General features: G+C 42.1%; 1 protein-coding gene across 1 annotated transcript; it reads left to right on the top strand.

The window, feature by feature from the left end:
• Nucleotides 1-197: 197 nt before the first annotated feature.
• LOC125537024 (uncharacterized) lies at nucleotides 198-6,454 on the top strand. Its single transcript, XM_048688699.2, has 2 exons — nucleotides 198-966; nucleotides 4,619-6,454. Exons 1-2 carry the CDS (start codon nucleotides 304-306, stop codon nucleotides 6,452-6,454), a joined length of 2,499 nt encoding a protein of 832 aa, XP_048544656.2. The 5' UTR covers nucleotides 198-303.
• Nucleotides 6,455-12,652: the final 6,198 nt, after the last annotated feature.

Here is a 12,652-nt window from a genome sequence, read left to right as displayed (position 1 = left end):
GAGATTTTTCAAGGAACTATTATTATGGATAATTCCATACATGATCCTCATCATCGTGACTCATGACTAGTGCAAAAGACGTTACATGCTGAGTGCTACATCCATACTTACACGATAAGATTGTTGGCAGTAAAAGCAACTTTCCAGCTCATCCGACATTATCCGGAAATCGTTTATAGCAGACTCCAAAATTTGTCACTGCAACGTGATCGTCTCAGTTTCAATCTCAATCTCTTCAGCATCTCACCACACAACAAATAAACCACAATCGGAAACGCAACCACATTTCGTACTGGACTCGATATGGGCAAGTTCGTCTTCTTCGCGGTGTTCCTGGCGGCTCTGGTGTCCGTCTCCGCCGCCCAAGGCGTGCTCGAGCAGAGCCTCACGGACGCGCAGTGCCGGGGCGAGGTCCGGGAGAAGCCGCTCCTCGCGTGCCGGCAGATCCTCGAGCAGCAGCTGACCGGTCGCGCCGGCGAGGGCGCCGTCGGCGTCCCGTTGTTTCAGGCGCAGTGGGGCGCCAGGGAGCGGTGCTGCCGGCAGCTCGAGAGCGTCAGCCGCGAGTGCCGCTGCGCCGCCCTCCGCGGCATGGTGCGGGACTACGAGCAGTCCATGCCCTCGTCGGGGGAGCGTCAACAAGAGCAGGGATGTTCCGGCGAGTCCACGGAGCCGGAGCAGCGGCAGGAGGTACAAGGGGGGCAGTATGGCAGTGAGACAGGAGGAAGCCAGCAGCAGCAGCAGGGAGGAGGCTACCACGGGGTGACCGTCGGGCGTGGTGGCCAGCGGCAAGGACAGGTGCTCTGTCACAAGAGGCCGCAGCGGCAGCAGGGAGAAGGGTTCTCCGGCGAGGGGGCGCAGCAGAAGCCGCAGGCCGGTCGCGTGAGGTTGACGAAGGTGCGGCTGCCGACCGCGTGCCGGATCGAGCCCCAGGAGTGTAGCGTCTTCTCCGCCGACCAGTACTACTACTAGGCTAGCTGATTGGTCGATGCAATGTGTGAGCTCTGATAATAAGTGTGACCTGTAATCACAATCCTCCATGCGGAAATGACAGTGATAATGAAAAGGCAATGAATAATGAAATGAGTTTATTCGGCAGAACCGGTTAAGTATCCCGTAACTCTTTTACTTTCAAAATTTAAAACGCGTGATTCACAAAACTCCCAAAAAAGTCACTGATGTATGCATGTACACGGCACAGGAATACAAAATAAATCTTGAAAACTCTTATGGGAAAATGCTTTTATTTGCAGGTCGAGGGCACATCACGATTTGAAATTATGGATCACCACATTTCATTTTCATTTTCAGTGCATCACATTTTTATTAAGGAATCTTTTTGGAACTTAAAAATGCACGCTTTTAACTTTTCAACATAAATGCCGTGGTTTTAGTTTGAACTAAAACCACAACATTTATTTTGGATGGGAGGGCGTGTAGTTATAAGTGATAGTACAATGTCATGTTCTAAATGACTGGATGGTGACAATTTTGAAGTGAATAAGTTTTGCGTTGACACTTTCTTTTTAAGGGAAAAGCCATCATGGTGACTTTATTCATAAGGTGTAAAAGTTACATCGGTTGCTGATTTCATTAAGATAAAAAAGGGAAGATTCCTGCTAGCTGCCGCCTGTTAGTAAGAGAAACATTAGAATTACAAGCTAAAATATGCGCAATTTGATTGGCTTCCCTAGGACAATGATCGAATTTGACATTCACAAAACCTTGACATAGAAAGGAGCATTCTTCGTAAATTGCAGACGCAACACCAATTGAATTGCCTCCATTCTTCATCGTGCCGGCAACATCATGGAATTTGAATTCAATAGAATTGTGTTACACCCCACCTGTCCAGCAAGGACCAGGCTATTTCGGAGGGCGATAGCCTCTACCATGGTAGCCGAGTTGATGTAGGTTACAACGCAGTTGCTTGCCTGCCATGATTATCATGAAGCACCACACCTGAAGCGTCATTCTTCTCGAGAATGATTAAGACCGCATCAACATTAAGTTTTACATAGTTCTCCGGTGGTTTCTCCCGGCCTCCTCTGCGAGTGCCCACCATTTTGTTTTTTGCTCACTTGTAGTTAAGACATAGCGGTTGTTAAGTTTTACATATTTTGTACTGCACTTAGTATAACTATAATTATAACTATAATTGTATTTTTAGTACTATTAAGTTATACTTAGAATTGATTGCATGCTAAACACAATTAATAAATGGCGGATTATGTGACACAATAAACAACTATTGCCAAATTTTCTGCATGCATGACTTCACTTGGATTCCTTCCTAGTTTTTTTCCAGGAATTCTTTCCTAGTTGATCCGCTTCCCCATTGATGCATCCTCGCCTCAGGCAAACAATTACAATCTCTAGTGGTGATGAATGCTTTGTTGTTAATACAAGTTTCTATTAGTTATGAGTGGAACGAGAAGTAATATACACAAGTTTTTGCACCAAACCTAGAGGCAAGGCGGCATTGGAGGATTGAGGACGTTTGTGTTTTTTCTTGTGGGGATGTCTGCATTTGTTGTTGAGGTGGATTATGACAATCTATCTTTTGCCTGTTTTATTATTTGTTCAACAGTTTATTTGCTTTCATGGCTATCTCTTTTTGTTGCTGATACAATGATTAAGGTTAACAAAGCATAATTTAGCAACCACAAGATGTGTATTAGGAGTCAGGGCCGGGCCGGCAAACTTAGGGGCCCTGTGCCAAACTCTAAAAGTGGGCCTACCATTAGAAGAACGTCCGGCAAAGAGATGCACTGCAACATATGACCAAAACGTCATCCATGATCGAGTACAATTTCTTAGTCCTTTTTTCATCAAAGTTATATTTGAAATATTTTAGAAAATTTGCCTTAATTTTTTCCCATGGCGTTTCCATCAAAAAATGTCTTAAAACCTACCTATATAAAGGCAATAAGGGAAAACACTTCAGGATACCTTCCAAGCTAAGGTGTCTTTCTTTAGATGGTATGCTAAACTGTTTCTCATGACGCCTCAAATCATCATTCTGCATGAAAAGACTAAAAAGAACGCTAGCTATGGAGTTAAAGGTTTACAAACGACGAGCGGACAAGGAGTCTTATATAATTCCAGTAGCATTTATTCCATTTTGCTTCACATAGGAAATGTAGCTGAGGTGGTCGATGTTTATTTAGGCTCGCGTGAGGTCGCCGGTTCGATCTCAAAAGTAACGCCGGAATAACCCATATAGATTTATTTTTCAGGCTGAGCGGTTCTGCTCGGGTGCCTCCAGCGTATGGGCTGAAATTCAGACCCCCTGCAAATCATGGGCCCAAAGGGAGTATTAATTAACAGAGATAATGAAGCTTAGTTTTCTTATATGTTTTGTTAATACCGACAAGAAACAAACAGCCAACTCAAAGTTGCAGTTACACAGCCGCAATCTTCTATATCTAAATAACATATTTCCCTCAACATGCAAGCATGCCACCTCAGCATGTAGCATGCATGGAAAAATGTCCACTTCAACAAGCAACCATGCATCAAAATTTTCATTTTACTAGGCTATTTATTTGATAAAATTTCACAGATATACAATAATCAAACCGAATAAATCATATGTGTTTTCAGTTTTGGTTCTCACACTATTACTCCAAATATAAATGTTTCATATAACCAAATTTCATTCAAATATACTGCAAAACATTTCCACGACAACATGTGGGGTACATCTAGTTATAAGGGAGTATTAGTGATGGCCTGCAAGTGATAATGCCAAGGAGAGAAGAAGTGCACCGTCTACAAAGGCCAGGGAAAGACAATGGACATGCAGAGGGGCGGGGGCGAGGAAGAAACACATGGAGATCATAGAAGAACATAAGAGGTTAAACATAGGAGGAGGATATAATGGACAATTAAATCCACATTACTTGAACTCATTTGGGAAGTGGAAAAATCCCCTATTCTGGTGTAAATCAAACTAATTGACGCGAGTTTTCTCTCAAGATCCTATGTTAATTTTAGACATGAATGACCAAAGGTTTCAGTTAGTTGAGTCTTGTCATCGAAAGGTGTTTACATAAGCCCAAAAATTCTACCAGCTTTTGGTACGGTGCGTCATAGCACACATAAATGTTGCGAGTCATTGGATAGATATTGTGAGTCATAGCATGCATTTGTGTTGCCTAAAAATTCAACTACATGAAAAGAAACAAAACATAAATGTGATTTTGAAAGATGATTTATCAACTTTCCTTATCCATGCAAGCTACCTTCCACTGCATAACCACTTCTTTTAGATAAAAATAGCAGATCGATATACAAACGTCTACACTTCTGTAAACAGTACCCAAAAGCCAGAATTAGGATTGAACTGATTACGTGGCTTTAGCAGACCGTCCAAAAATCTGTTTTGCAAAGCTCCAATTGCTCCTTGCTTATCCAGCTTCTTTTGTGTTGGCAAATTGCTCTTTTACAACTGACTTTATTCTTCTCGTGTTTCTTCTTAGGCTGAACTAACATCACCGTACACACAACCATTGTCATGAACCTTCACCACGTCCCTATAAAAGCCCAACCAATCCCCACAATCTCATCATCACCCACAACACCGAGCACCACAAAATAGAGATCAATTCACTGACAGTCCACCGAAATGGCTAAGCGGTTGGTCCTCTTTGCGACAGTAGTCATTGGCCTCGTGGCTCTCACCGTCGCTGAAGGTGAGGCCTCTAGGCAACTACAGTGCGAGCGCGAGCTCCAGGAGAGCTCGCTTGAGGCATGCCGGCTGGTCGTGGACCAACAGTTGGCCGGCCGGCTGCCATGGAGCACGGGGCTCCAGATGCGGTGCTGCCAGCAGCTCCGAGATATTAGTGCCAAGTGTCGCCCCGTCGCCGTCAGCCAAGTCGCAAGACAATATGGGCAAACCGCGGTGCCGCCCAAGGGCGGATCCTTCTACTCTCGCGAGACCACGCCACTACAGCAACTCCAACAAGGAATATTTGGGGGAACATCTTCACAAACAGTACAAGGGTATTACCCAAGTGTAATATCTCCTCAGCAGGGGTCATATTATCCAGGCCAAGCTTCTCCACAACAGCCAGGAAAATGGCAAGAACTAGGACAAGGGCAACAAGGGTACTATCCAACTTCTCTGCAGCAGCCAGGACAAGGGCAACAAGGGTACTACCGAACTTCTCTGCAGCAGCCAGGACAAGGGCAACAAGGGTACTACCGAACTTCTCTGCAGCAGCCAGGACAAGGGCAACAGATAGGACAATGGCAACAAGGGTACTACCCAACTTCTCCGCAGCACCCAGGACAAGGGCAACAACCAGGACAAGTGCAAAAAATAGGACAAGGGCAACAACCAGAAAAAGGGCAACAACTAGGACAAGAGCAACAAATAGGACAAGGGCAACAACCAGAACAAGGGCAACAACCAGGACAAGGGCAACAACCAGGACAAGGGCAACAAGGGTACTACCCAACTTCTCCGCAGCAGCCAAGACAAGGGCAACAACCAGGACAATGGCAACAACCAGGACAAGGGCAAAAAGGGTACTACCCAACTTCTCTGCAGCAGCCAGGACAAGGGCAACAAGGGCACTACCCAGCTTCTCAGCACCAGCCAGGGCAGGGGCAACAAGGGCACCACCCAGCTTCTCTGCAGCAGTCAGGACAAGGGCAACAAGGGCACCACCCAGCTTCTCTGCAGCAGCCAGGACAAGGAAAACAAACAGGACAGCGAGAACAAAGGCAACAACCAGGACAAGGGCAACAAACAGGACAAGGGCAACAACCAGAACAAGAGCAACAACCAGGACAAGGGCAACAAGGGTACTATCCAACTTATCCGCAACAGCCAGGACAAGGGCAACAGCCAGAACAATGGCAACAACCAGGACAAGGTCAACAGAGGCACTACCCAGCTTCTCTACAGCAGTCAGGACAAGGACAACAAGGGCACTACCCAGCTTCTCTGCAGCAGCCAGGACAAGGACAACCAGGACAAACACAACAACCAGGACAAGGGCAACATCCAGAACAAGAGGAACAACCAGGACAAGGGCAACAAGGGTACTATCCAACTTCTCCACAGCAACCAGGACAAGGGCAACAACCAGGACAAGGGCAACAAGGGCACTTCCCAACTTCTGGACAAGCGCAACAACCAGGACAAGGCCAACAAATAGGACAAGCGCAACAACTAGGACAAGGGCAACAAGGATACTACCCAACTTCTCTGCAGCAGCCAGGACAAGAGCAACAGTCAGGACAAGGGCAACAGTTAGGACAAGGACACCAACCAGGACAAGGGCAACAATCAGGACAAGAGCAACAAGGCTACGACAGCCCATACCATGTTAGCGTGGAGCAGCAAGCGGCCAGCCCAAAGGTGGCAAAGGCGCACCATCCGGTGGCACAGCTGCCGACAATGTGCCAGATGGAGGGGGGCGACGCATTGTCGGCTAGCCAGTGATAGAACTCTCTGCAGCTTGCATGGTGCTTGGGCATGCATGCACCTTAGCTATCCAATAAACGTGACGTGTGTTCACGGTTTTTCATGTAACTAGAGTAGACCCCAATAATGATGCAAAATGAAAAGCTTCTCCAGCTAAAAAAAGAACAAAATGGGTGTTGTATAGTATGTGTTGCATGTCTCATCTCATTGTGTTGATGCATACTGATGATCCACAAGTATAGGGGATCAATTGTAGTCCTTTCGATAAGTAAGAGTGTTGAATGCAACAAGGAGCAGAAGGAAATGATAAGCCGTTTTCAGCATGGTATTTTCTGCAAGCACTGGAAGTAACGGTAACATATAGTTTTGTAGTAGGATAATTCGTAGCAAGTAACAAGTAACAATGGTAACAAGGTGCAGCAAGGTGGCCCAATCCTTTATAGCAAAGGACAAGCAGGAACATTCTCTTATGTAAAGCAAAGTGCTCTCGAGGACACATGGGAATTGTCATCTAGTCACGTTCATCATGTTTAGTTGATTCGTGTTTACTACTTTGATATTTTGATATGTGGGTGGACCGGTGCTTGGGTGATGTTCTTACTTGAACAATCAACCCACTTATGATTACCCCTTCTCGCAAGTATCCGCAACTACGAAATAAGAATTAAGAAAAATCTAACCATAACATGAAACATATGGATCCAAATCAGCCCCTTACTGAATAACGCATAAACTAAGGTTTAAGCTTCGGCCACTCTAGCAACCCATCATCTAATTATTACTCCACAATGTCTTCCCTTAGGCCCAAGTATGGTGAAGTGTCATGTAGTTGACGTTCACATGACACCACTAAAGGAAGCAACAACATACATATAATCAAAATATCAAACAAATGCCAACATCACATGATTACTTATGACAAGACTTCTCCCATGTCCTCGAGAACAAAAGTAACTACTCACAAATCATATTCATGTTCAAGATCAGAGGTGTATTGAATATACTTGAGGGTCTGAACACTTAATCTTCCACCAAATAAACCAACTTGCATCAACTACAAGATGTAATCAACACTACTAGCAACCCACGTGTACCAATATGAGATTTGGGGACAAAGATTGAATACAAGATATGAACTAGGGTCTGAGATGAGATGGTGTTGGTGAATATGTTGATGAAGATTGGTCCTTCCATGAAGAGAGGATCGTTGGTGATGTCGATGGCTTCGATTTCCCCCTCCAGGAGGGAAGTTACCCTGGCGGAATCGCTCCGCCAGAGAGCAAAATTGCTCCTGCCCAGGTTTTGCCTTGAGACGGTGGCGCTTCGTGCCAAAAGTCTTCTTATTTTTTTCTAGGGCAAATGGGTTCATATAGCAGAAGATGAGCACCGAAGGCCTGCCATGGAGCCCACAAGCTCAGAGGGTGCACCGAGGGAGTGGGGCGCGCCCCCTCAGTTTGTCGCTCCCTGGTGGCCTGATACGTCTCCAACCTATAGTGCTATGTCCATGGCTCACATTCATGTATTGCGTGAAAGTTGAAAAGGTTTGAGAACATCAAAAGTATGAAACAATTGCTTGGCTTGTCATCGGGGTTTTGCATGATTTAAATGTTTTGTGTGATGAAGATGGAGCATAGCCAGACTATATGATTTTGTAGGGACAAGCTTTCTTTGGCCATGTTATTTCGAGAAGACATAATTATTTTGTTAGTATGCTTGAAGTGTTATTGTTTTTATGTCAATGTTAAAATTTTGTTTTGAATCTTACGGATCTGAACATTCATGCCACAATAAAGAGAATTACATGGATAAATATGTTAGGTAGCATTCCACATCAAAAAACCTGTTTTATCATTTACCTACTCGAGGACGAGCAGGAATTAAGTTTGGGGATGCTTGATACGTCTCCAACGTGTATCTATAATTTTTGATTGTTCCATGCTATTATATTATCTATCTTGGATGTTTTATATGCATTTATATGCTATTTTATATGATTTTTGGGACTAACCTATTAGCCTAGAGCCTAGTGTCAGTTTCTATTTTTTCCCTTGTTACTGAGTTTCGTAGGAAAGGAATATCAAACGAAGTCCAATTGACCTGAAACTTCACGACGATTGTTTTTGGACCAGAAGAAGCCCCCGAAGCAAAAGAGTTGGGCCAGAAGAGCCACGAGGCCTCCACAAGGGTGGAGGGCGCGCCCTCCAAACTTGTGGGCCCCTCGTGGACTCCCCTGACTTGTTCTCGACGCCAACACCTCTTATATATCCCCAAACCTCCAGAACAGAACCTAGATCGGAAGTTCCGCCGCCAAAAGCCTCTATAGCCACCAAAAACCAATCGGGGCCCTGTTCCGGCACCCTGCCGGAGGGGGAAATCATCACTGGTGGCCATCTTCATCATCCCGGCGGTCTCCATGACGAGGAGGGAGTAGTTCACCCTCGAGGCTTAGGGTATGTACCAGTAGCTATGTGTTTGATCTCTCTCTCTCTCTTTCTCTCTCTCTCGTGTTCTTGATATGACACGATCTTGATGTACCGCGAGCTTTGCTACTATAGTTTAATCATATGGTGTTTTCCCCCTCTACCTTCTTGTAATTGATTGAGTTTTCCCTTTGAAGTTATCTTATCAGATTGAGTCTTTAAGGATTTGAGAACACTTGATGTATGTCTTGCATGTGTTTATCTGTGGTGACAATGGGATATTCACGTGATCTACTTGAAGTATGTTTTGGTGATCAACTTGCGGGTTCTGTGACCTTGTGAACTTTTGCATAGGGGTTGGTGCACGTTTTCGTCTTGACTCTCCGGTAGAAACTTTGGGGCACTCTTTGAAGTTCTTTGTGTTGGTTTGAATAGATGAATCTGAGATTGTGTGATGCATATCATATAATCAAACCCGCGGATACTTGTGGTGACATTGGAGTATCTAGGTGACATTAGGGTTTTGGTTGATGTGTGTCTTAAGGTGTTATTTTAGTACGAACTCTAGGGCTATTTGCGACACTTATAGAATAGATCAATAGATTGATCAGACAGAATAACTTTGAGGTGGTTTCGTACCCTACAATAATCTCTTCGTTTGTTCTCCGCTATTAGTGACTATTTGTTGCATGTTGAGGGATTTTTATATGATCTAATTATGTTATCATTGTTGAGAGAACTTGCACTAGTGAAATTATGAACCCTAGGCCTTGTTTCCAAGCATCGCAATACCGTTTTCGCTCACTTTTGTTACTTGCTACCTTGCTGTTTTTATATTTTCAGATTACAAAAATCCATATCTACCATCCATATTGCACTTGTATCACCATCTCTTCGTCGAACTAGTGCACCTATTCAATTTACCATTGTATTGGGTTTGTTGGGGACACAAGAGACTCTTTGTTATTTGGTTGCAGGGTTGTTTGAGAGAGAACATCTTCATCCTACGCCTCCCACAGATTGATAAACCTTAGGTCTCCACTTGAGAGAAATTTTCTACTGTCCTACAAACCTCTGCACTTGGAGGCCCAACAACGTCTACAAGAAGAAGGGTGCATAGTAGACATCAAGATCTTTTCTGGCGCCGTTGCCGGGGAGTACTGCTTGAAGGTATATCTTTAGATCTTGCAGTCGAATCTTTTAGTTTCTTGTTTTATCACTAGTTTAGTCTATAAAAGAGAACTACAAAAAATGGAATTGTGGTTGCCTCATATGCTTCATCTTTTTAATGTCTTTTGTGAAAATAAGGATTCCGATAATTGTGCTCAATTGCTAGAGGAAGAACGCAATAAAATGTTTGACATACAATCTTTGAATGTTGAGCATGATTGCAATGTTGTTAGTATGAATTCTTTGAATATCCATAGTACTAATGATGATTGCACTAGTCATGATAAAAATGTTTCTTATAAGCATGTAAATTTTTGTGGAGTGCATAGTTTGTTGTTACATACCAAAAAGGGAAGATAGATTTTGCAAGAACATAAGCATTGAGAAACTAAATGGTTGCAAGAGAGGCTAGATGTTTGTGCTAAAAATTTAAAATGTTTAGCCATCCTTGTGAACTTTGCAATGAACATGGTCATTTAAATCTCCAATGCAAATTGTTTCATGATCGAATCGTGTCCAAAAGTTGTGATGACTTGATTTCCCTTGCGCATCATAATGAACTTAGTTTGCTTTTGGGTTATGAAGAAATAAAACGTATAACTAAGGGCATTCCAAAATATAACCTTGATAAATTTCTTTATTTTGATATAGAGGAAATTTATATGTATTGTGCGGTAAATTACCTGATTCATCATAAGAAAATAAATAGAAGATGAATAGAATACTAATGAAGGTGAAGAGGTTTCCCAATATCCTCCTGTTTTTTCTTATGATGAATCAAGTAATGAGGAGGAGCCTTTTATTCAACCAATATCATAAATAAGGAGCTCCAAAAGGGTGATAAAACCCACACATGATGTGAAGAAGAAAAATAAAAGATGGAGAAGCAAAGGTAAAAAGGTATCCCTCCCAGATGATGTTGCTCCTATTATTGTTATGCCTATTACTCATTATGATGATTATGGTTGGGAAAGTAATGATACTTGTTATAACCTTGAAAATCTTTTTGGCACCAACTTAGAAAGTTGTGATAATAATTGCTATACAATTGGTGCTATTCATACTATTAATGATGAGAGTGATTATGCTTGTGATATGCAAAGGCCCAAGCTTGGGGATGCTATGTTTGATGAAAATGACATGTTTGAGAATTTATTTGCTGCAATTAATGTTTGTCCCAAGCTTGGGGATGCTATGTTTAATGAAGATGATATTTTTAGTCCTCCAAGTATTGATGTGCATATTTATTATGATGATAGTATGCCTCCTATTTATGATGATTGCAATATTTATGAAAGTGGATTTGGAGAAGTCATGACTTTATTTAGTAATGATTCCACTATCTTGGAAGAGGTTTCAATCGATTATGATGACAACAAAGTTGCTACTTATGATGATTATTGTGATGTCACTTATGTTATAAAATGTAGTGATGATTATATTTATAAAGCTTGTCATAATTATGATTACCCTTTTTCTGAACATTATTCTTTTAATACGGAAACAATTTATAGTATTCGAGTTTCTTATGATACTCCCACCATTCCGGATGAAAATACATTTGCTTATGTGGAGAGTAATAAAATTTCTATGCTTGTAGATCATGAAAAGAATGATTTATGTGATGGATATATTGTTGAATTTATTCATGATGCTACTGAAAATTATTATGAGGGAGGAATATATGCTTGTAGGAGTTGCAATAATATCAAGTTTCCTCTCTATGTGTTGAAAATCTTGAAGTTATGCATGTTTTGTCTTCCTATGCTAATTGATTATTGCTCCCATAAATTGTTTGCTCACAAAATACCTATGCATAGGAAGTGGATTAGAATTAAATGTGCTAGTCATATGCTTCATGATGCCCTCTTTATGTTTCAATTCTTATCTTTTATGCGAGCATCATTGAAATCATCATGCCTAGCTAAAAGGCATTAAAGAAAAGCGCTTGTTGGGAGACAACCCAATATTTACCCCTACTGTTTTTGTGTGTTCACATGATTATGCTACTGTAGTAATCATGTTTTATGGGTTTTGTTTCAATAAAGTGCCAAGTAAGACATTTGGGATGGCTTTGTGGTGATAGTTGATTTGACCTTGCTGAAAAACAGAAACCTTTGCATTCAGGAAAACAATCGTATTTTTAGCAGAAGCGTGATAAAATACTAATTCTTTTTGCCGAAGATTAATAAACAAATTTCTTAGGACTTCCTAATTTCTCAGGATTTTTGGAGCTACAGAAGTATTTGAAATATCCAGATTTCTATAGATTGTTCTGTTTTTGACAGATTCTGTTTTCTATGTGTTGTTTGCTTATTTTGATGAATCTATGAGTAGTATCGGAGAGTATGAACCATAGAGAAGTTGGAATACAGTAGATATTACACCAATATAAATAAAGAATGAGTTCACAATAGTACCGAAAGTGGTGATTTATTTTCTTATACTAACGGAGCTTATGAGATTTTCTGTTGAGTTTTGTGTTGTGAAGTTTTCACGTTTTGGGTGAAGTTTCGATGTACTACGGAATAAGGAGTGACAAGAGCCTAAGCTTGGGGATGCCCAAGGCACCCCAAGGTAATATTCAAGGAATACCCAAGCAACTAAGCTTGGGGATGCCTCGGAT

Source organism: Triticum urartu, chromosome 1A (genome assembly GCF_056163025.1).
Source record: "Triticum urartu cultivar PI428250 chromosome 1A, HENAU_Tu73, whole genome shotgun sequence".
Taxonomy (NCBI): Eukaryota; Viridiplantae; Streptophyta; class Magnoliopsida; order Poales; family Poaceae; genus Triticum; species Triticum urartu.
This window is presented reverse-complemented; position numbering and strand designations above follow the sequence as displayed.

What these genes read in the sequence shown, in the direction of transcription:
- LOC125537024 (XM_048688699.2), top strand. Translation starts at nt 304, where the DNA reads ATGGGCAAGTTCGTCTTCTTCGCGGTGTTCCTGGCGGCTCTGGTGTCC. An exon ending in CCGCCGACCAGTACTACTAC is followed by an intron (nt 967 to 4,618) that starts TAGGCTAGCTGA and finishes ATTCACTGACAG; the next exon opens with TCCACCGAAATGGCTAAGCG.